Source organism: Ambystoma mexicanum, chromosome 7p (genome assembly GCF_040938575.1).
Source record: "Ambystoma mexicanum isolate Mex_15411 chromosome 7p, UKY_AmexF1_1, whole genome shotgun sequence".
Lineage (NCBI taxonomy): Eukaryota > Metazoa > Chordata > Amphibia > Caudata > Ambystomatidae > Ambystoma > Ambystoma mexicanum.
The window spans coordinates 520,196,720-520,220,285 of record NC_090939.1 but is presented as its reverse complement, the minus strand read 5'-3'; the positions used below and the strand labels follow the sequence as shown (position 1 = coordinate 520,220,285).

The window sequence follows — 23,566 nt, the reverse complement described above, 5'->3', positions numbered from 1 at the left end:
ATGGGGGAAGGCTGGCCTACACAGCGGCTCAAGTCAGGAATCGTTGTCTCAGTGCTGGTTGGCAGGTCTGAAGCACTGGTCGAGGTGACTCGGGCAGTTTTAGTGACTTTGGCATAACAACAGTTAGCCTGGCTCAAAAATCTCCTTTGATAAATGCTTGTTGATGCACTCCTCCTAACTTCTTCACTGGGCTTGTGTCATCCTTTAGAGGCAGACGGCCCAAACCTGAGGAGAGTGTTGCAGGCAGCTGCCTTGTCCTTGTTTTGGTTCAGAGACTCTCTGGCACTTCCCACCTAGGAAGCTTACTGCAGAGCCTAGCAGGTCATGCTGTGTGCTGTCTGCATACCGGATCTGGAGCTGCTTGGACGGTCCTCTGGATTCAGAATTTCCCTCTTTTTCCCTGGGAATTGTTTAGGGGAGGGATCTTGCTTCGCTGTTGGAGGTCCTGGCCTTCCATCACTGGTGGAATATGTAAGGCAGACTGTACCTTCAGCCAGGGTTCAATGCTGAATTCTTCTTGCTACTCCTTGCAAAGTCTTCAAATGATTTGCCCAAAAGAGGGGTTCAGCCCCCTTTTAATGCCAAATGGCCCACAGTGATTCTGGTGCTCCACCAACAATCTCCTATATGCATGAGGTCATAGCCAGAGTGCTTTGCAACAGAAAAGGTAAAGGGGTGAAAACATGTAATACTATGTGCCACCCATCTTCCTGTCTGTTGTGGATCAACGGGTCTCTCTGGTTTATTGAGCTCTCTGTGGTTCCTGATCAAAGCAGCAAGTCTCCCTTGAAGCTGCATCGAGACCAGACTTTATGACTTCTGAGAACCACATTCTTGTACCTTCTGAATGGGGTCCTCCTGCGGGAATGACTACTGTAAACTTGACAGTTCACTGCCATTGATATTAAGAGGCGGTAGCTGGCTTCAGGTTGACACAGATGCATATTAAAGATTGTTGGGGTTTTCTGTCTCCCTTGTTAAGCTCTGTAGCCAGGCCCCATGTGGGCCTGTCTAAAGTTTACTCTATTAATAGGCTAATTATGTTAATCACTGCCACCATTCTGCAGGGCTCAGCAAAAAGACAGGACAGATCCATGGAGCCTTTGATATTAATTAGGCTGGCCATGGAAGGAGGAAGGTTTTGCCCTCCCCTTCTGAGAGGACTTGGTGTGTTCTTGGCTGTTATATCCTAACTAAATAAGTCAGGGGGACAATGCCTGTAGAATGTGCCCACCGCAAGTACACAGGTCTATGTGTATGTTGTGCGGTGAGCATTGGAAAGTATGTACGGATTAGCCCCACACATTTTCCAGAGGCTCATCTACCATCATTCTATTGCATATAAAACTTCACAAAAAGTCAGGATAGCGCACACCCACCCTGCAGATTCCAGCAAACACCGACCCTCACAATCAGTGAATGGCAGGGGCCTGACTGGGTACTCCAATCATTATGGCTGGGTTCCTGGGAGCCATAAGCTGTTTGGTTCAGAAATGCTGCCCGGAATATGAAAAGCATAGGAACTTATTTCACCTTTCTTAGTATGTTGATTGGCCGGCTGACAGTGGTCTCAAAAGTCTCCAAATGTTGTACGGGAGTAATTGGGAGAGGGGTCACAAGCCCTGGTCGTTTCTCTCAGAAATATTTCCCAGTGTTTCCAACAAGCCTCAAACCAGGCAAAAAGAATCTCATTCTCCTGGGTTTGAGGCAGCCTCATACATTTAGCGGCAGAATGTTACTGGAACCTCTCATCAAGTTTTTCATGGGTTGGACATTAAGCAAAGACAGGTGTGGGAAAAAAGTGGAGGTAATGCAATTATAGACACTTTTCCCGCTCCACCATAGTACGCGTTTGGTCCTGGAGTGGGAGATTTACCTCCAGCCTCATCTTGGAGGTAAATCCTCCCATTTTCAGCTGGGAAATCGGCAACATCGGGGAAATTATCGCAGCAGTAATTCCGCCAGTGGTACTTCCGCCGAAATGCCCAATGGAGTCCTGTGGAGTCCAAATTAATGGGGACTAACAACGCCACCACCAGTTGTAATCCAGCGGTAAATTTACTGACCCAAGTGGCGGTAACAGTAATTCCGTTGGGTGGTATTCAAGCAAATGTACTTTGGGGGCATCATTCTAATTGCACCCAGATCTGTCCCAGGCCACACCCAATTATGCCCTGAATTTTCCAATGCCACATCAAAGCTCCCACTGAATCGACCCATCTCACTCATTGCCAGAGAACTACCCATGCCACATCCCAATGCACACTAAATTGTCTCATGTCACTCCCATTGCCCCTGGAACTGGCCGTATTATTGTCCTGTGTCACATGCATTGGCCCAGAGTTGCTTTATACCACATCCCATGCCCACATGAATTGCCCCATGTCACTATCATTACTCCCGGAACTGCCCCTTGCCACCTCCAAATCTCCCTTGAATTACTCATGTCACCCATTCCTCCCAGGTCTGGTCATTTCACATCCCAATTCTCCCTGAATTCACCATGTCACCCACACTCATTAACCCAAACCCGCCTTGCCGTTCTGTGTTCCACTGCCCCTGAACTTACTCCTAGCATGATACATTGCTCTTAGAAGCCACCTCATCACTTTCAAACATGTTACATGGTATGTGTGCACCTTAGAGAAACGTATGCCTCAACGTCATACTACATGCACGCACACAAATACACACACATGTGAGCACGCACACACATATCCTTGTGCGTGAGCATGTACACATAAAATTGCCGCTCATTTTATCGCTGAGGCATAGATCATTATGAGCCATGGGAGGCATCAGTGGGGGTGGTCTCACAGACCCTGGCATGACATGTTATATGCCTGCGCAGGGATGTGAAGTTCTGGCATAGCAAGGTCCCTATGTGTCAGAAAACCCAGCACCACCGTTTGCTTGCAGGCATACCAACATGCAAGCTCCCATGCGTTAGGCTGGATGAGCTTTGCACTCTGCAACATACGGGCTAGTGGGTTTTTTCTGTTCTTGTACTGACAGAATGGCTGTCAGATGTCAATTTAAGCAGCTATCATGCTAGCAGAGTGAACTCTCTATCGTCCCCTTTTGGCTCCACCATAAAGAGTGGTGGGGCATTGCACCACCGTGCCTTCTGGATCGGCCAGCACTATTACCTGTCATTTACACTATTTAGTCAAACTCGTTTGGAGTGTTCCAAATTCAGTGAGAGTTTGCATAGCTCTCGACAAAACCCATGTCAGGTAGGTGTAGGACAAACAATCATATTATTATCTTTTGAATTCTGATCACTTTACTTTGACTTTCAAACTATTACACACTCATACTGGATGGGACAAAATACAAACACAAAATAAGAATTGATGTGCTACATCCATTTGTGATGGGTCGAGATGAGAACTATTTAGTTTGTGTGAAGGGTTTGCTGACTCTCTGTCTACCTGTGAGGTCAAATCCTAATTGTACCTAGTCAGTGACCCAAAAGCCACTTGGATTGCTTTCATGGATGTGTTAAGAGAGAGTACTATGTTGTCCAGGGGGTTGGTTTAGTGATAAAGTGTCAAGCTCACCAGTAACAGAGGCATTCAGCTCCCATTTTATTTTTAACTTCTGGGACTTGCAGCTTTGCTTTTATCATTTTAAATATAGGACTAAAAGTTAGAGCCAAGATTAAGAATGAAATGAAGAAAACAGGACTGGATAACCTACTCCCACATGGCATAGGAGAGTATGAAAGCTTTGGTCAAAATAAATTAATAGACTTGACATCAGGCCACCTTCTGCTCCACAGTGTGAAGTTGACTTTCCATCAGCCAAGAAGGAGGGAAGCAATCAGCATTAAATGTATTGCCTTACAATAGTGTTTCAAAACTGATGATTCCACTTGGACCCACCAATTATATTTTAAACCTGGTGAAAGAGCGAATCTAAATGCTTACTAGGATGCCAGAGAGTTTTAAACTGGTAAACGGGCTGCAATAAATACTAGTTGATATGATTCACTTTTTAAAGAGGCAAAAAAGAAACCTTTGCGAATTGCCCATTTTGGTGATGTTCTGAAATCTTAATGCTTAGAGGCATCAGTTCCTTTGAAGGCTAATTATATGCATTAATACTTCACTTGACAGCACTGCAGGTGAAAACTCAGAAGTTGAACTGCTCCTGAAGCAAATTCACAGTGTCCGCATGAATTATTCAACGTGAGATGAGCAGTCTGAAACAAGACCCCTGTCCAGTGGTGCTGGCCCATGCGGTACTTGTTTTCTGCATTTTCTGTCTTGTTGCCCTGCAGCTCCAATGGGAAAAGTAAAAGTACTCCTACCAGCGTGCAAAGGATAAAAGCAGGAATGGATGAGCTGCCTTACATACGTCTAGTTCAGGTGGCCATCAACAAAACACACATGGCAACAAAAGTAATCATTCCCTATAGTATGAAATGATTATACTATCATTCACTATAGTATAAAAGATAATCATTCACAGGTATTCACTACAGTCAAGATTAAGGGTGAGCAGAATTACCACAGGTGAAGCGAATGTGGTGGAATTTGCCACTACTTTTACTTTGCTGACAGAGTAGATGTTTTTCTTGTTTCACCTCTTATTGGCAACTTTTGTTTTACTGCACAAAAATTAATTTTTTGGGGGTGATTTTCCCACTTAGAGGGCTGAAATATTTTTCAGGCCAGTAATTCACAGAAATTTCATGAATATAGCCCAACAAATGAAATCTTGTCCAACTATGCTGTATTGGCAAAATTAGGCAAATAAAGCAGATTAGTACCAGGCAAGGGTCAACCAGAATGTAAAAACCATTCTGATTGGCTCTCGCCGGGGCTTTACCCGGCCGGGAATCCCTCGGCCGGGAGTCCACTCCTTTGTTCCCGGCAGGGGGCGTGGCAGCCCCACAGCCAATGAGGAGGCTCGAAGCGGGGCCATCCCCACTCCGAGCCTCCACACAGGCGGAGGCCAACATCATCCCCCGCCAGTGGGATTCAGGTAAGTTATTTGTTTTGTTTTTCCCTCTGCCCTCCCTTGCACACAATCCCCTCGCCGCCCTCCCAACCCCACTTACCTTTGTATTTCTCCTTTTCAGGAGCGAACGCGCTGGGAACACTTCTGTCCCCAGCGCATCCGCTGCCGATGGATGCCATGGAAAGGGAAAACGGACTCCGTTTTCTCTTCCCGGCAGCCATTTCCTCTGACATTTTTTGTTTTCTGTTCCGAAAAATGCTATTAGTACCATGGTCTGGCGGGCTGGGGTACTTATAGCTATAAACCCTGAGCGGCAGGGGCATTACCGAGTCAGGTAATGCCCCGGGACCTTCGTTAAGGCCCTCGCTTTGCTTGGGCCTATAACTATGGGCCCTGGGGCATTACCTGACTCAGTAATACCCCCGCGGCTCTGGGTTTATAGCTTAATTACGCACTGCATGTGCCCATTTCTCTGGGAAGCAAATTTTCGCCGTTTTGCTCGCCACTGTTCAGGATAACTTAGAATACATTATTGATGAAAGCCAGAGGTGCACCTCAAGCCAGTAAGGTTTTCACTTCTTTAAGTGCTATGATCATAAGTAGAAAGCACTAAGGAAACTAATAGGGTCAGTAAATATCGGCCATCAAGGTATCCTGTATCCCACTATTTGCCCTATCAGTCATCTGTTATAGCCTGCTGCATGCTTCTTTCTCTACATGTTAGTCTCAGGTCTATACTCTGGCTTTGGTTCCAGGGATATAGTGCTCTGTCTACTATGCATTCAACCAACACCTGCTGCCTACAGGATTATGTCTCCTGACCCATTCTACACCCAGGGATTTACATCCACTCTAAGGGGGTATGTGCAGGTGTTTGCTCCATGTGGCACCTGAAGGTTTGAAAAGGGCCGTCTGCCATTTTGAAGTCACTTAGAATATCCACCCTTCTTTCGTCCTCCCTGCAGCTCAGAGCAGAAGTAGGCAGGCTTTATGTCTGGGCTACTGAAGTTGCTTGCCACTCTTGCCAAGCTCCATCAACAGGGATTGTCAGCGGTTCATGAGCAATACCGCTCTGTTTCCAGGTATACCAGACTCTTCTCTTAGTCCACATGGGCTCCACGCTGCCATTTCCTTTAGTAGAATGAACCAAGCATCCGCAACACATTTGACGAAGAGGCTCGAAATTAAGATACTGGGTCCTGTGGATGGGGTTTTGCATCTTCTCATTTTCACAGCATTGGAGTGGAAACCTTCTTCAGTCAGTTCTCCCTTCTCCCGGTCCACAGATGCTCATCTGTTCCCATGGATGAAGACAGCAGGATGACCCCGGTTTATAGTCATAAAACCGAAAAAAAAAATCCCGAAAAAAAAATCTCGAAATGAAAAGGTCGAAAAATAAAAAGTCAAATTTTTTTTAATGACTTTTTGTTGGAAATGGGGGGGTTCCCCCGCAACCCCCCTTTTTTCATTTTTTTTTATTTTACCCCTTTTTTTTACTTACCTGACCCCAAAAAAGCATATAATTAAATAAATAAAAAATGCGACTTTTTTTTTCTCGATATTTTTTTTTCGAGATTGTTGTAATTCGAGATTTTTTTTCGGTCTTTTGACGGACCACCGATGACCCCAATACAGCCTACAATTCTCATCAGCTCTAGCCAGTATTGTCAATGGTGTGGGATCCTGGGAGTCATAGGCAAAGTATATGAAGAGCCCTGGGTTGGCTACCTCTGCTCTATTTGATAGCTATGGAGCCGGACTGGATTACAGCAGGTGAACATCTCCATGGAAATGTCAATTATTTGAGGATTGATGGCACTTCATTGAAACTGTGGAGATCAGTAGGAATGAGGTACCTCAATCAAGGGATGGATCAGGTGCCCTGACAGCCGATTTGAAGAGGTCTGTGTTGCAGCAATCAAACAAGCCAACAAGAGTTAACAAATTGATGTGATACCCATTAGACTGTACGGGCCCGATTCATGGAATTCTTTGCATGCTTCAAAGTGAATTTGCACAGCTGACAAGTGACTTTGCACTGTGTTGCCTCTTGCAGGCCACGGAAAAGGAGGACGCGCACACGGAGATAGTGGATACCGTCTTTATTCCTTAACTTTACATCCAATACTGGCGCTTCTCGCACCTTACCCAGAAAACCCCCTTTCCCAGCCTTCGCGCCGTAACATGGCTCCGCCCCCACAACGGTGGGGGCAGCACTCCTTAACCCCTGAGTGCTTGGCAACATCACCCTCGAACAATATATTCAAACATCGAAATCAACATTCTTCAGCAAGTCTCATAGGTTTCCTTACAACTCTCCGTGGCCTCTCATCTTGGTCACCTGCCTCTTGCAGTTCCGTGGTTCTCACTTCTCCGCTTGTCCCTCCTGGGTCTCCTCCAGGAGGGATCCACAGGTCATCCCGCGGCTCTCGCGGTTCTGGAGAGGTCGATCGCTGAAACGGCTCTGTTCCCTCTCGTCTGGTGTAGTGTCTGAATTGTTGACAGTTCCTGGTGACAGCTCTGCTTTGATCCTCGGCCGTCACCATCGTGCCTTTCACTGCGGTTACTTTCATGGGGCTTGGAGCAAACCGCGGATCTGTCTTTCTGGGCGTTGGTTGCTGGACGAGTACTTTGTCCCCAATGTGGAAATCTTGTATCACTGCATGGCGGCGAGCATCTGTCTCTCGTCTTGCTCTCTCCTTGGCTTCCGCGTCCCTTCGGAGCACGTCCATGTCAGGCAGCTCCTCATCAGATGGATTGCGCGGTATGCGGGTTCGCACTTTGTAGCGAAACATTAGCTCGGCAGGTGTCTTGTTGGTGGCTTCATGAGGAGTGTTTCTGTAGTCCCGTAGGAGTCAGCACAGTGCCTGGTGTGGATCGACTGCTTCTACTCTGGCTCTTTGTCTTGTTTTCTTGATCAACGCCATGAAACATTCAGCCATCTCATTCGCTTGTGGGTGGCGAGGGGTTATCTTCATATGTTCAAACCCTAGGTGTTCTGCTAGTGTTCCAAATTCGTATCCACTGAATGGGGGCCCGTTGTCGGATTTGACTATTTTGGGGATCCCCCACTCGCTGAACACTTCCTCTATTGCCGCTGCTACTTGAGGGAATGCGGTGGTGATGACTGTTTTGACGATCGGGAAACGTGAGTGTTCGTCTATTAGGAGCAGGAGGTAGTCACCCTCCTCCGTGGGCCCATAGAAGTCCATGGCTACACGCTCCCACGGCCGTTCGGGTATCTGTATGTGTTGGAGCGGGGGTGGATGTTCCGCAGGAGCCGTGCACTAGCAGGCATGGCAGTTCTTCACCCATTCTTCTACTGCCGCGTCTAGAAACGGGAACCAGACATGGCACCTCAGCTGTCTTTTGGTGTTCTCCGCTCCTCTATGTCCCTCATGGGCCGTGCTGACTACTTCGTTCCTGAGCGTGGCGAGGATGACGATTCTGCACCCTCTGAGGAGGATGTCGTTGTCCTTGATGGCCAGTTCGCTATGTACCCTGGCCAGCCTTTCAATTTCCTGTTTGCACACCCCTGGGTGTGCCAGCATTGCTCTGTGGTGATCCCTCCATTTGTTGGTCAATGTGAGGCTGATGGCGAGTGCCATGGTGGGGTCAGCCGCTGATGCGGCGGCAACTCTCTCCAGGGACAGCGCCGGTGGTAGCGAGTTGGACGCTATGTATTGTACATAGGCGGTGTCTCCTTTGCGGGTTAGTGGGGCCCCAACTGGGTGTCGTGACAGATAGTCAGCGGGGTTAAGGTCACCCGCGGGTCGATGCACGATGTCGTAGTCATATTCTTGTAAATGGATTCCCCACCGCTCGATTCTAGGGGGCATCTTGGTGTGCGGGTTGCCAAAGAGCGATAGCAAGGCCTGGTGGTCCGTAATTAAAGTAAACTTTTTCCCAATGATGAAGTCATGGAAATGTTCGCACGCCCAGACGGCGGCTAAACTCTCTTTTTCCGCCTGGGAGTAGGCCAGTTCCGGGGTGGACAGGGCCCTGCTCGCATAGGCGACCACGTGTCTCGGGTGGACATCGGCCCCGCTGGTTTGGGCTAGAATGGCACCAAGGCCCACTGGGCTTGCGTCCACCACGATTTCAGTGTGCCATGAAGGATTGAAATATGCCAGGCGGTGTGCTTCCATCAGGGCACGCTTGATGTTGGAGAATGCCTGGTGACACGCAGGGGTCCACTCGAACACCGTTTCTTTCTGGAGGAGTTTCCGTAGAGGTTCGGTAAGGGACGCATAGTGCGGTATGTACCTCGCACAGTAGCCAGCCATGCCGAGAAACGAGCGAACGTTTGCAACCTGTCGCGGTTCATCCAAGTTGGTGATAGTGTCAACCTTGTCGGGATCCGGCATCATTCCTTCGCTGGAAAAGATGTGTCCAAAAAATTTCAGCTTTGTCTTGCTGAAACGGCACTTGGCAATATTGAGAGTGAGGCCCGCTTCCTGGAGTGCTGCACACGCAGCAAGTAGGGCTTTGTCATGAGACTCTTTAGATGATCCAAAAACGAGGATGTCGTCACTGTAGTTCAGTGTGCCCTTGATGGGCCTGATCACCTGCCGGATGGCCTCCTGAAAGATTTCCGCGGCTGATGAGATCCCGAAGTTCAAACGCCGATACCTGTAGAGACCGTCGTGAGTCGCGAACGTCGTGATGGGCCTGGATTGCGGATGCAGCTCCAGCTGATGGTATCCTTGGTTGAGGTCGAGTTTGGAGAACATCCGAACGTTGTTCAGTTGCACGATCATGTCCTCAATGCACGGGCCCGGATGCCTCTCGCGCTGAATGGCAGTGTTTGCCACCCTCATGTCCACGCACAAGCCGATCTTTCCTCCCTCTTTGGGTACAACCAAGAGTGGGGAAACCCATGGTGTCGGACCTGTGGCTGGTTCAATGATGCCATCAGACAGCAGTTGTTGGAGTGCGTCTGATACTGCCGCTTGCAGGTGAATACCTACTCTCCGGGGATGTTGCGGTACTGGTCTCACCGATGTGTCGATGTGGAGCCGAATGGGAGGGGGCTTGAGTTTGCCCAGCCCCATGCAGAGGTTGGGGAAGTCCCTTGTGATGTCAAGCTGTGTGACCAGGTTCTGCGGCTGGTAGCATGTGATGGTGCCAACTGTGTCTCTCATGTTTGTGCTCTCGGAGGTCGCTGTGATGGAGTCTCCCGGCCTCACGTGTATTTCAATCAACCCCAGGCGGGATGCCGTGTGATAGCTGAGTAGGCATCGGCTTCTGGCAAGTGACCGGATTATGTGTATTGTTGTGTCGACTTTCCGGCCATTTAGGAGAAGGCATTGTGTGAAACATCCTACCGTCGTTAGGGGGGTGGTAGCTCCCCACTGAAATATCCTTGAGCGAGACTGTTTGAGTGCCGGTGGGTTCGGTAGTACGGCATAGTCCTGCTCGCCCATAATGTTGACAGTAGCGCCTGAGTCAATCATGAATTGAAATTGTCTGTTTCCCATTTTGATGGGGATTTTTGGGGCTTCTCTGGCCTCTTCAGTGTCGAGTATGAGATTAACAAACTCGTCTTGGTAATATAGGTCATATGGCATGTCATATGCGGCTCCCTGCTCCTCCTGGTAGAGAGTCTCAGGCCTGTATTCCTCTGGTGGATGGTCATATTCGTCCGTGAAATATTTGGTCCGATCAGCCTGCTCTGGCTGTAGTGGGTACCCCGGCGTCTGGTATTTGTCGATGGCCCTGACGTATCGCCTCTGTCCCTGGCCTTGTTGGTAATATCTGGGTTGAATGTATCGTGGAGGTGGCGGACGGAAAAATGGCCTAACAGGCGTTTGGGGCCTCGCAGGGGGAAATGGTATGCCTTCCCGGCACACCAAGTGAAAATGTCCTTCTCTTCCGCAGTTCGTGCACCGTTGTGATAAAGCTGGGCATGAGCCTGCATGCGGAAAAGACATCCCACAACGATAGCACTGTCTCTGTTGGCGGGGAGTTTGGATGGTTTGAGTTCTGTATGACTGTGGCCCTCTGTCACCTGGACGAGATGGTTGTATGGTTGCGACCAGTTCCGCTGTGTCTTGCTTGGGGTTGCTCGGATTGCCCATGGATGTAGCTTGGGCATCAACCCTCTCATGTATGCGAGCGAGCTCGCTCACTTCCTGGATGGTGAGGGGTTTCTTCAGGAGCTGTTTTTTGAGAGCAGGGGATAGGCAGCCTTCAATGACCCTCAATCTTATGGCTTCCTCCAACGAGAATGCGTCAAATTGGCAATTTGCGCCTTTTACTCTTAGGCGGGTTATGAATTCGTCAACTGTCTCCTGTGGCATTTGGGTGCACTTGTTGAAAAGGTAGCGTTCATAGTGACGATTAACTTCTATGATGAGGAGTCTATCTAAAGCCTTGATCAAGTCCCTGAAAGTGTTCTGTTCAGCTGCAGGGATGGTCTTGACCACAGTCTTTATCTCACCCCCTATCAGATTGAGGAAGATGTCCCTAATATTGGGGGAATTACCATCACCCGACCCCCTGACGCAATGCTGGAAATCTTCCATCCAATCAGTCCATCTGGGCCCCTTCGTGGCTTGTGGAGTCATGGTGAAGGGCGGTGGTAGTCGCAGCTGAATCGGCTGTACGATATGAGCTGGACTAGGTGAACCAGGTTTGGACCTTGAGGCGGAGGCCGGCGTGCTCATGATGCCAGAAGGTGTGTTCGGCCCTTGTGTATGTTTTGGTTAGGCTGGCGGAGCGTGACCCACCTGGGAGGTCGGGTGCCACAGATGGGCATGCAGCGTCACCGACGTTGTAGAGAGGGATGGCACACAGCACTGCTTCGACACTGTCAAATGTCCTTGTTGGGCTTCTCGAGGGCGTGGGCAGGCTCGCCGGAACGCGACGTAGGGGGGGCCGCAGCGGATGGCTAAGGCCCCACTGCGCAGTTCCTGGAGCGCTCGTCGCAACGTGGGAGTCAGGCGGACTGCCAGGGTCCAACGTCATGACTCTTGATGTGGTGCAGGATGGATGGAGAGAGAACTGCAGCGTTTTCGGATGCGGCCAGCAGCTGCCGCCCGTGTAGGAGGTGGAGAGGCAGGAGGAGGCCCAGTCACAACCGGAGCGAGGAACTGGCGGATTGCCAGCAGGGACGGCTTCGACCGTGCTTGCAGCGCGGAAGTGGCGGAAAGCCACGGAGGAACGGCGGACTGCCGAAACGGAGGACTCCGTGGGCGCACGGGAATGACCTTTGTCGCCAGTGTTGCCTCTTGCAGGCCACGGAAAAGGAGGACGCGCACACGGGGATAGTGGATACCGTCTTTATTCCTTAACTTTGCATCGAATACTGGCGCTTCTCGCGCCTTACCCAGAAAACCCCCTTTCCCAGCCTTCGCGCTGTAACATGGCTCTGCCCCCACAACGGTGGGGGCAGTACTCCTTAACCCCTGAGTGCTTGGCAACACACTGCCGTTTCGCCCATGGCATTGTTTCCTATGCCAAGGACAGCTACATAGCCCAACATGTTCTCCTGGAGGTGGCGACATGGGCAGCTTGGTGAGCTCTAATGGTCGCCACCCTGTAAGCCGCAGTGTCACCTCGACACAAACCCTGATTCATGGAACTGTGCAAAGTGTGTTTTTGCATTGCAAAGTCAGCCCAAAGTGGTTTTTGCAGTACAAAATGACTTTGCACTGACTTTGCACTGCAAAAATACACTTTGTAAAGTTACATGAATCAGGGTTTGTGTCAGCATTGCAAAGTCACTTTTCAGCAGTGCAAAGCCACTTTGAACCGAGCAAAACATTATCTGAATCAGACCCTATATAAACTAAATATACTAGTCCACACAAAATTAATGTTGTGCAGTTTACGAAATAAGTGTACAAATGTAGTGGTCGAAGTTGGCTGGAGGGGTTGGGAGCGATGTTCCTCTACTTTAAAAAAAAAAGTTTTATTGTTCCTATAGTTTTATTTAAAAAAAGAGATCGTTCCGGAATGGTAGAGTTTTAAAATAAAAGTGTAGAAAGGAAGAAGTTTAAACGTTCACATTCCCTTAAACAGTAGGCGTGTTTGTTTGGGGGTCTGTGTTGCACGTGGGAGGTGGCGTGGCGATAGGGATTGTGGGTAATGGAGGCAGGCCCGCAGGGAACATAGTTCCACTGCTTCTTTTCGTACACTTCAACCACTGTACAAATGTGCTTTAAATAACTAAAAAGTATGATTTAAACGCTGATACAAATATGTCGAATCACACCATCTACTTCCGGTGGGCGGGCTTCGGTTCGCCGACCAAAAAACGTCATTTGTACTTTGCTTTGCGTCATTTGTACTTTGCTTGTGTTTTGTGGAAATGCAGTGTGTCATTTGTACTTTGCTTGTGTTTTGTGGCACTGCGTCATTTGCACTTCGCATGTGTTTCTATGTAAATGACGTCATTGGTGGGTTATGTGCTGTTTTTCTGTTTACCTTCCAGGGTTTGCCCTGCTTGGAGGCCATCCGTGTTTCCTCACTACAGAAGATATACATTTAGGAGTGAATGAAAATCTGAGAGATACAGCACGGTACGTAGCACTTCTCTTTATTGGTCCAAGCTATGAAAGTCATTTACATTTTTGCTTTGATTTGATCGTGGGATTTTGAATGGCAACAAATTACTTCAGGGCCCTCATTCCAAAATTGGATGTCGTTGTAAACAAATCTGGTACTTTTGAATATTGGATGCTTTATCACTCCACCAAATTTTGCTTTCCACAATTGAAAACCCCCCAAAACGTCCTGCTTGTTATGGAGCGCGGGTGACCCGCAGGCCCCCCTGCGGGCACTTAAACACACGCACGCATTCATACACAAGAACACACACGGGACGCGTGTTGCCAGTACGGGGTCCCGGCTCCAACTGCCAGCCGGGACCTCCTTTATTCAACATGCGCATGCGTGGCCCATACCGAGGCTCGCGCATGCGCCTAACGCGTATCTACTACGCAACATCCCTCCTTTTTCCCCAAACAGTGAATAACCATAACATTAACAAACAACAGTTGCAACCTTGGAACTCAGGAACAGTTCTCGACCCATTATGATACGGGGTCCAATATAAAGTCCTGGAACCTCTGCAGAGGTTTCCACCCCGCACAACTCGGATACCTCCTGGACTCCTTTCGAGGTGTCCCCGGTGCCTCTGGGACTTCGGGAGGTTCTTTGTCCCTCGGCGGTGACCCTGGTCCAGGCCCGGATCTTGGCGCCTGTGGTGGCACGGGAGGAGGTGCAGCTTCAATCCGCTTGAAGTGGGACACGTTCCGCTTAACGGTGCCCCTGGCATTAGCTGCGGTGACCATGGACTCCTTGACATGAGTCACTCCCAGTGGCTGGCTTCGTACGGTGGAGATAGCTTACCTTCCGGCCTTCGGTTCCCCCATAGTGCTTTGAGATCTTTTTGTGCTCCGATATCCCTCCTGGCAATGTTAGAGAGGACCTCTTGCCATTCCCTGCTGCCCATGGCCTCCTTGATGACCAGGAACACCTCATCCACATTTGACGCATCCGCAATCTCCTGGCGTGCCACGGCCACTGGCAGGGCTGCCTCTACGACATTGTGCACCATCTCGATGCAGTCCACCACCTCGGCAGAGTCTCGAGAGCGTCCCACCCCCGGAAGCCTGGATAGATAGTCCAGGCTTCCGGGGGTAGTCCGCAGGGTTGTGGGTACTGGGCGATACTGCAGCTTGACCCCATATTCTATCAACGACAGCATCCACCTCTCGATGTGGGGTGGTGGCTTGGAGGAGGCGCCCGCCATGATCGGGATCAGTGGCTTGTGGTTAGTAATCACCACCACCGGTTTGCCCAGGATGTAGATCCTGAAGTGCTTGCAGCCCCACAGGATGGCCAGGGCCTCATGTTCAATTTTTGAGTATCGTTTTTCTGTCTCTGTGAGTGCCTTACTGGCATAGGCGATCGGGCGCATGATCCCCTGCGGATCTGCTTGCATGAGCCCCGTCCCCAATCCCACCAGGCTGATGTCTACCACTATCTCCGATTCCCTATCTGGGTTAAAGTATGCCATCGTTTCTTGGCCAGACAGCGTATTCTTGATCTCGGCGAACGCCCTCTGCTCCTTCGGCGTCCAAGCCTAGGCGACGTCGTTCCTCGTTAGTGGACCGCAACGGCTCCGAGAGGGATGCCAGGTCGCGAATGAATCGTCCACAATAATTCACCATGCGGAGGAAGCTTCTTATCTCGGCTGGTGACTCTGGCGGGGCCGCCTTGTGTATGTCTCTTACTTTCTCCAGGTCAGGCGAAATGCCCCCTGCATGGAACACAAACTCGAAGAACTCAATACGGTCCTTGAGAAATTCACATTTCTTTCGGTGCAGGGTCAGCCCCAAACGTTTGAGTCTCTGCAAGGTCCGTTCTAATCTTTTCAGATGCTCAGTATCTGACTGCGCGAAGACCAGGATGTCGTCCGACATGTTGATCATGCCTTCAGTCCCACCAGGGCTCCCCGGATGACGTTCTGGAAAACTTCAGCCGCTGACGAGACACCAAAACTGAGCCATTTGAATTGGTATAGTCCCTTGTGAGTTGTAAAGGTGGTGATATACCTCGACTCCGGGTGGAGTTCCAGTTGATGGTAGCAAGACCTCAGATCAAGCTTGGAGAAGACCTTTGCCCCCTGTAGCTCACCCACAATGTCATCCAGCGTGGGCGTGAGGTGACGCTCTCTCTTGATGGCGGCATTAGGCAGCCTCATGTCCACGCAGATGCGGACAGCCCCAGGTTGTTTCGGCTTCGGTGCTACTACAGTGGGGTCCCCTTGATGCAGTCACTTGGGCCGAGGCTCTGCACACCCTTGCATAGTGTCCTGGTGTGCCACACTGTCCACAGACTCTAGTCTTTGCCGGATATTCCCCCACATGAGGCCGCAGAGGGGCTATCCACCTTCCTAGGGGCCCAGTGCGCCCTACCTGGGGTATTACGCCCGATGGCAAAAGCGTCCTCACTCTTCCCCGGGCACACAGCAGCCTCCATTTTCTCCCCTCTAGACTCCGCCAGTGCGTACGCTCTCCCCTTGTCAAGGATATTTTGCAGCGTCAGGCCTGGCTCCCTGAACACTTGCCTTCTCAACTTCCCCGAGCTGCACCCCTGAATCAGCTGGTTCCGCACCATCTCCTCCTCATTCACCCACCTGCAGGTGCTTGCGAGGTGCCTCAGCCGCGCACAGAACTGGTCCTCACCTTGCTGTTTCTCGGCGCACATTACAAATCTGTCGAAGTCGACATTCGCCATGGGGAGGAAGTGGTCTTGAAGGGCCTGCTTCACTGAATCATAGGTGACCACCTGAAGATTTAGCGAGTCATAGATCCTATGGACCTCCGTGCCAACTGAATATACCATTGTGGATACCTTCGCGTCATCATCCGTCTCTCCTGAAGCTCTGAAAAACATTTACAACTTCTTCACCCATAGTAGCCATTTCGGTCCCAGCTTCGATGGCGGGCCTGTGGTGTCAAATTCAGGCATGGGTGCCAGGGTGCTGTGCAATCTTCGTGGGACAGGTGCAGGGGCTCCCTTCTCTTCACCCTCATCACCCATGGTATTGATTGGGGGGAGGGTATCCCAGTTGGATCAGCCTTGGATCGCTTGTACTGCCCTTCAGACCTCAGGATGGGTGCCCAGATATCACAAGGCACAGGATGAAGGAAGTGGTGCTGACAGCTGCCCTTTCTTCTTTTATTTTTCTCACGGCCCTTTAACCAAAAGAGCCATGAAGGGTCCAAAAATTGTTCATGAGGGATCCGGATCGCAGCCGGCGCACCCATGTGGGCTGCAACCGCTGTGATCCGCGTATCTCAAAATGGCTGCCGACCAAAGTGCGTAGGTACACGACATGAGAAAAGACACTTTCTCCAACCCGACAACGGTCGGAGCAATGCCTGGTTTCTCGCCGTCGTCGCTCCTCGTTGCTAGTGTTATGGAGCGCGGGTGACACCCAGGCCCCCCCTGGGCACTTACACACGCGCATGCTTTAATACACAAGAACACACATGGGACGCGTGTTGCCAGTACGGGGTCCTGGCTCCAACTGCCGGCCGGACCTCCTTTATTCAACATGCGCGTGCGCGGCCCATACCAAGGCTCGCGCATGCGCCTAACGCGTATCTACTATGCAACACTGCTTAAGTGTGGCGGAATTTTCCTACCCAGAAAAAAAAGCTTTACTGCATGCAGAGCATGGCACTTCCACACAGAGTTCAGTGCGGCTCCAAAATTGGAGATAACTGAAGATGTTTGCATGATCTTTGCTGTTACCAGATGTTTATCGCATGATGTAATGGTAAACAGGTTTGCCAGTACTACCAGAGGTTATATTATAATGCGGCCCAATGTTTCCTTTCCTGTTGCTGAATGTTAGCCTATTCTCAAAGTATGGGGGCATATGCTCATGTCCCTAACGCACAGGTAACCTAAGAGAACTATATATAGGAAAATAAGCAATGCCTTTCAGTGGGGCTAAATGCAATGTTCCAGGTTGCCCCTGGGCCTGGTGCGCTATACAAATAAATAAAATACAAATACAAATGTGGGCAGAATTTAGGCAGATAGCCCTCGGCCTACCAAGTTACAGATTTTGATATGGCATCAGTAGAACGGGTGCTACACAGCCCTACAGTACATAACTTTCACGCTTCACATCAATTTCGATGGCACTGCAAAAGTCACATACAGCAGGGAGTAGGTCACTTTCCTTGCAGCTGCGGTCTGCCGCACCACGTTATGGACATACCATGGTAATGGGAAGGGCTCTATTTTCATGCCTCCCTGCATCTAAAACTATGTTGGAGTAGTGATGCTGCATAAATGCAAGACCTACATAGGTGCCAAGCTTGTTGCATTAGAAATACAAGAACCCCCGCCCCCTCCAGCCCTCCTCCCCTTGTCAAAATTATGTGTGGCAAGGGCATGGTTGCCTGGTTTTTCACTAACATTTGTATTTTATATTTGTTTTGTAAAGCCCCATTCTCAGCACAGCCACTTTAAATCACACAGGTAGGGAGTGATCATTGGTAGAGGGACGCGTGGCAAGCATGGATGAAGAGGGAGAGAGCGTGCAGTCAACAATAGCAGTACAGATGCATTATATTCTTGAATAACTAGCATAGTATAAATCATAAGTGCCGTGACCCTAGAACAAAAATGGAGGCATCGTCTCTGGATTGTGTCCTAACTCTTATGCACTGGATACATGTACCCACTGCGAGATGGGTGTAGAAACCAACTTTCTTGTGTTTCTTTTCTTAACCTTCTGGGAAGGGGGTTTTAAACAGAAAGGTCTTCAGTGAGTTCTTGTACTTCTTGATTTTTAAGCCATTATGGAGGTTGACCAGTAATTGGGTGCAAAGTCTGCAAGAGGTCTTCTTTCATACTGGAGTCCCTTGTGCTTGGCAAGGGTGAGTGTGTGCTCGCTCACAAATCTGAATACTCTTCCCGGGTGGTAGGTCTTTTAGGCGGGCACTAAATGTGTAAGTCCTGTGAAACAGATGTTTTGGTTTGCAATGCATAGTACTTAAGAAATTATTCTAGATGTCACTGGAACCCAAGGTAGAGTCCCAAGACCCAGTGAGATGGCATCCTGAATTCTGAAGCACAGGATGATTCTGGCAGCTCTATCTGGAATGCTTAGCCCAAACAACGATGCTCCCTGGAGGGCATGCAGCAGATGGTGGACATGGGGCTGGGCTTTGCATGTCCCTGCTTAATAGCGAGGCCTCCATAATGAGAACAGGCTCTCTTTGCAGAGGTGAACAACACAGCTCAGCACTTTTTCCTTCAAGTGCCTCATGTCTCCTCTGGATCAACACTGTTTGAGGGAAGCAGGTGTCCACCTCCTCTCAGCATCAATGGGAGTTCCAGGAATAAAGAGAGCTGTACCTGAATACGGGCAGCACAATATTATTCCTCATTAGTACCCAGCGAGGGACAATGAGCTTGTAACAAGCAAGCTCATTGGCCCTCGCCGGGTCTACCAGCCCGACAAAGCCTTTGTCGGCCAGTCGCAGCCATGTCCTGGCCACCATGGAAAGGGAGCAGGGACTAGACGTAGTCCCTTCTCCCCGTTCCCTGGTGGCTATCTTTTTTGGTTATTTATTTTTTTCAAATGGCCGCCATGGAAAGGACAAAGGGACTACATGTAACATATGTAACTTATCTGCTGCATGTAGTCCCTTTTCCCTTTCCATGCAGGCCATCTTTTTTGTTTACTTTTTTCTTAGTTTTTCAATGACCGCCATGAAAGGGAGAAGGGACCACGTGCAATCTCTTCTCCTCGTTCCATGGCAGCCATTTGTTTCATTTTTTTCTTTTTTCAGTTGCCTGACGCCACTGGTGTTTTGCAACTTTAAAAAGACACCCGGTCTTACTAATAGCAATAGGCTTCTCGCTGGGGGGAGCATTAACTATGCACCCGGGGCATTATCTGAAGAGATAATGCCCCCCAGCTCGGGACATATTGCTTAATTCCTGAATTCCTGAATCTGCGCACTACAGTGTTATTGGCAGCTATCAAATCTGCTGTTACATAATGCTTGGATAACAGATGCAGTGCATTATCTCTGCATCTGTTTGCGCTGGCATCTCCATTGTGCGCATGTGTGGTTTTCTGCCTGCTGGTGAGGGGCAGGCGAGGGAAAGGACTGACAAAGGGAAGGTCATTACTGACCAATAAAAGCTGGCTGCACATTCCGTGACCTGATTGGCCGAAACACTTTGCATGCTCTAATTGTCTGAATATTTTGGCCTCTTTAATTGAGAGGAACACCAGTTGTGTTCTGTTACGGAGACTGTTACGGATTGACCAGTTCTGTAACAAAATAACAGAGTTATAAATGATCCCCATTCTGTAATTCTGCTCTGACTTGGAGCAGGTTTGTGTTGCACCCTCTCCAACTGCTTAGCGGGAGGCAGAGATACACACATAACACGCAGTGACTCTTAGTGATGATGATATTGTATACACTGGGTTGTGAGTTACAATCTCCTGATAAAAGTGACATGTCAACTGTGACAAGTGGTGTGACTTCATGATAAAATGATACACTCGGATGAGTGGCTGTCTTCACTGTTCATGCTAATGTTTACACTGTGATGAGAGGTGCCATTCAGTAATCGCAGGATTGTATATGGCACACTCAAGTATAGTGTACACTCCAGCAAATGCTACTTCTTACTAAGTTGTCTTACTCTTACTTAGTATGCATTGTGGCTCTGACATACTATAGTCTTGCGTTGTGTACACTCAGACGAGCGATAACTCTCCCTGAGAAGAAGGTATACAACCCCCCAATGAAGATCCCCCTGAAAATTGAGAATGTATCACACTTTTACACAGGGGACTGTCACTGATAAAAGCAAGTACACCCTAAAATGTTTTGCCGCACAGTAATGATGTTCATGGGTATTTTACGATCGCAGGGGCTAGTCCATCACAATTGAGTATTTGGAAATATACATTCTGATGTGAAGTGCATCTCACTAATGTAATGTGTTGTGAGGGGTCATAAATGTGAGACAGACAACTTTGTGAAGGATTTTCAAAAGATTACATTTTATTAACTCAAAAGGTTGGATTAATGCCTCACTATCCATACCCTGACGAGGATTTCCCTGCTAAAATAAACTAAAGGAAACACTCTAACAAAAGAATTCTGTCCCTCACACTTAAACATACACAACTTAACATGGCAATATATGGCAGTTCAACAGCATCAAATATAACAGTTAAATTCACATCATAACATCTGTTTCTCCTTCTAATTTGGGTGAATTCACCTTCCACCGCTTTAAGCAGTATTTTCTTCAACAGTTCAAAAAAAGGGTCAAGGAAATCTTGTCTCGTAACAAATTTCAACTACAGTTCTCCTTTGGTTCCAACTTGATAACACAAAATTCCAACTGGATAACTCAAAAGTTCCAACTTGATGGCACAAAGTTCCAACTTGCTTTCAACCAATAATTCACAAGTGTTCCACAATGCTTTCCTCTTTTTACTTGCAACACTGTTTTTGAAACACCTCCTGTTCAGCAACTTAGAGTATGTCCTTACTTCATTGGTTTCAACAAAAAGGTCTTTGTCAGGATATGTCTGCACTACTTCACAAAACCAGTTGTTTGACAAACTTAAATACTTCTGCAGCATTTCACACAACACTTCCTTCGATGGTATTGATTGGCTAGGATGATTCTGCATTAATCCACAAAAAACACTTCAGTGGTTCTTCAACTTCTTATTCAAGACCTTTTACTATGCCACAGTACTTCAATGGCTTCCAGCTGGCCAACTTCCCAGCCAAGCTTAATAAGACAAGGCTCTCGGCTCTGGTGTACTCTCCTGCTAGATCAGAACAATCTACTATGTGTAAGTACTTCTGTGGTAAAGGTTGAACTCAAACAGGTTAGCAATGTCTTTTGCTCCACATCAAATATAAGAAACACTTCAAGGGAAACAAGAACCACACTGGTGCTGTTTGCTATACCTGCATGGCTGCGACACTCTCTGAAGGTTATGCTCCATTCCCTCTGAAAGTCTTCCTTCAGAAGGGCAGCCTTCCTGCCACTCTTGTTCATCACCTTTTCCACTAACCAACTGCTGAAAAAGCTTTTGTTTTAACTTCACACATCTTTGACTTTGGGAATGTGAGTTTAATACATTCGCTCCTAGGAAAGCCTTTTCATATGGGTAATACATTTTACCAGCACTGAAAGTATCAACTGCCTTCTTTTGGCTTTGGCCATTCTGTTTCTTTATTAATTGCCTAGGTATGTTTCTCTTTTGGCTTTGGCAATGATGGTTTATCTTTTCTGTTTTAGATATTGCCCCTTTTTGTAGCAGGCTCTTATTATGCCCCACAATGTCACAATAACACTGTCCTGGTATGATAATCAAGTTCTTAATTTGCCATCTGTTCCCTTTCAAATCAGCATGGTTGATAATAGAAGAATTAACTTGCTTTCTATTCGTTCGGTATTCAGAAAATTTCTTCTTCACTTGTTTTACTTTGTCTACCACGTTTCTATGGTTAAGGCCCCTGGACTTGGCCAGCAGGCAGGTAAGGAGTGGTCCGGGGTCATTATCTAACAGTGAACTCACCCAGTCTGGCGTGCGCACCCGTTCGCCTTGCTGCCTCCAGGTCCTCTGCTTCAGTTTCCCCACACAGTCCGGAAATCTCTCTTCCATGGTATTCTGCGACTCACATATGTCACCAGTAGGGCTCTTCTGGCTCCCACAACACGTCAGTGTCCGCCTGCCACTGTTTCTTAGCAGAAAGGGGGGAACATTATCAAAAGGTGCGCTTTCTGCTGTGCAACCTCTGCAGCTGTGCTCCTCAGAGGAAGAGTCGTCATTCCCAACGCTTCCCTCTGCACCAGCTCTCCAATACGGTCTTGAGCATTAAAGACCCTCTCAGGACCAGCGTCTCCTTTACACGTCACCATGGTCCCAGCATCTCTGCTCACACACAACCTCTGCTGCTGCTGCCACGTGGAGGTAGTACAACTAATTAATCTTCTACTACTGCTCCTTTTCACAGCCTGCACCTGAGGGGGATTTGTATGCCTCCCAGTCCTCCTCAGGTGTGGGCCATTATTCCTAAATGACTGCAACCTGCAGTCTTGTGTTTCTGCAGTCCTCTTCTTCATGCCAGTTCTTTGGTGGGATTTATGGGACTTGAAGTCCACAATATGAAATTCAGCTTTCTAAGTGAAATTACAATTACTACATTCACTATTCATCTTATAACTATCCTCCAAAGTACTATACGGATTCCATGAATTCTTTGACTTTACAGAAGGATTTAAATTGGTAATATTTAAAGACTCTTCTTCCTTATTTCTCTGGGACTCATAGGGGGTTTTATGTCTATGAATGTCAATGATTTTAAGAGGGTTTTTCTGGCTCTCAGAACATAACTGCTTGTGGTTATCTTCATCTATATTATGGCAGTCAGTTTGAGAAAATAAAAACTCTCTCCGACAGCAAGCCATTACATTTTCCTGTATTTCCTTGAGGAAGACAAATACAGTGTCTCATCCAACAAAGTTCTTGTGTTCCCATGGGGGCCTTCTCCTCCCAGTGATCCTCCCAGCTAATACTGTCCCCCCAGGGTCAGGATCAGGAAGCGTCTGCCTTTCCCTGGCCACCTGGAAGGAGACTTTAGAGTTTTTGTGAGGACTCTGAAGGATTCATCACAGTGTACACTCTCCTGAGTGATGCATCTGGGGATGGTAGGATTATACACTCTTTGACAGACTCATCTAAATGTTTAGAAAAATGTATACACTCTGTCGAGAGGTGCTTTTCATTGATTGGTTGGCGTGAGCACACTATGACCAGTTGTCTCTTGGTGATCATATGTACATACATGCAGCTGGTAAGGGCCTCTACATTCTGATGAGATTTTAAACAGTCATGATACCAATGCCACCATCCACTACTTAACCCCCACATACTAGGAGTGGAGTTAAAACTCTTAAAACATTCATGTCAGTGTTTTGTCTGGTGGTATTTACTCATAGAAACGTTGAGACTGGGACTGGTGGGATGGAATGTACACAAAGTGACCGGAGGTGATTCCCAGAGGCT

The 23,566-nt window shown here is 48.4% G+C and overlaps 1 protein-coding gene across 3 annotated transcripts in view; it reads left to right on the top strand.

Moving 5' to 3' along the window:
• The window catches only part of OTC (ornithine transcarbamylase), a 299,169-nt gene that overhangs the window by 213,836 nt on the left and 61,767 nt on the right, over window positions 1-23,566 (top strand). For all 3 annotated transcript variants that reach the window (XM_069637362.1, XM_069637360.1, XM_069637361.1), the window contains exon 4: window positions 13,406-13,493. In XM_069637362.1, coding sequence (XP_069493463.1) covers window positions 13,406-13,493 — 88 coding nt within the window. The remainder of the gene's footprint in view (window positions 1-13,405; window positions 13,494-23,566) is intronic.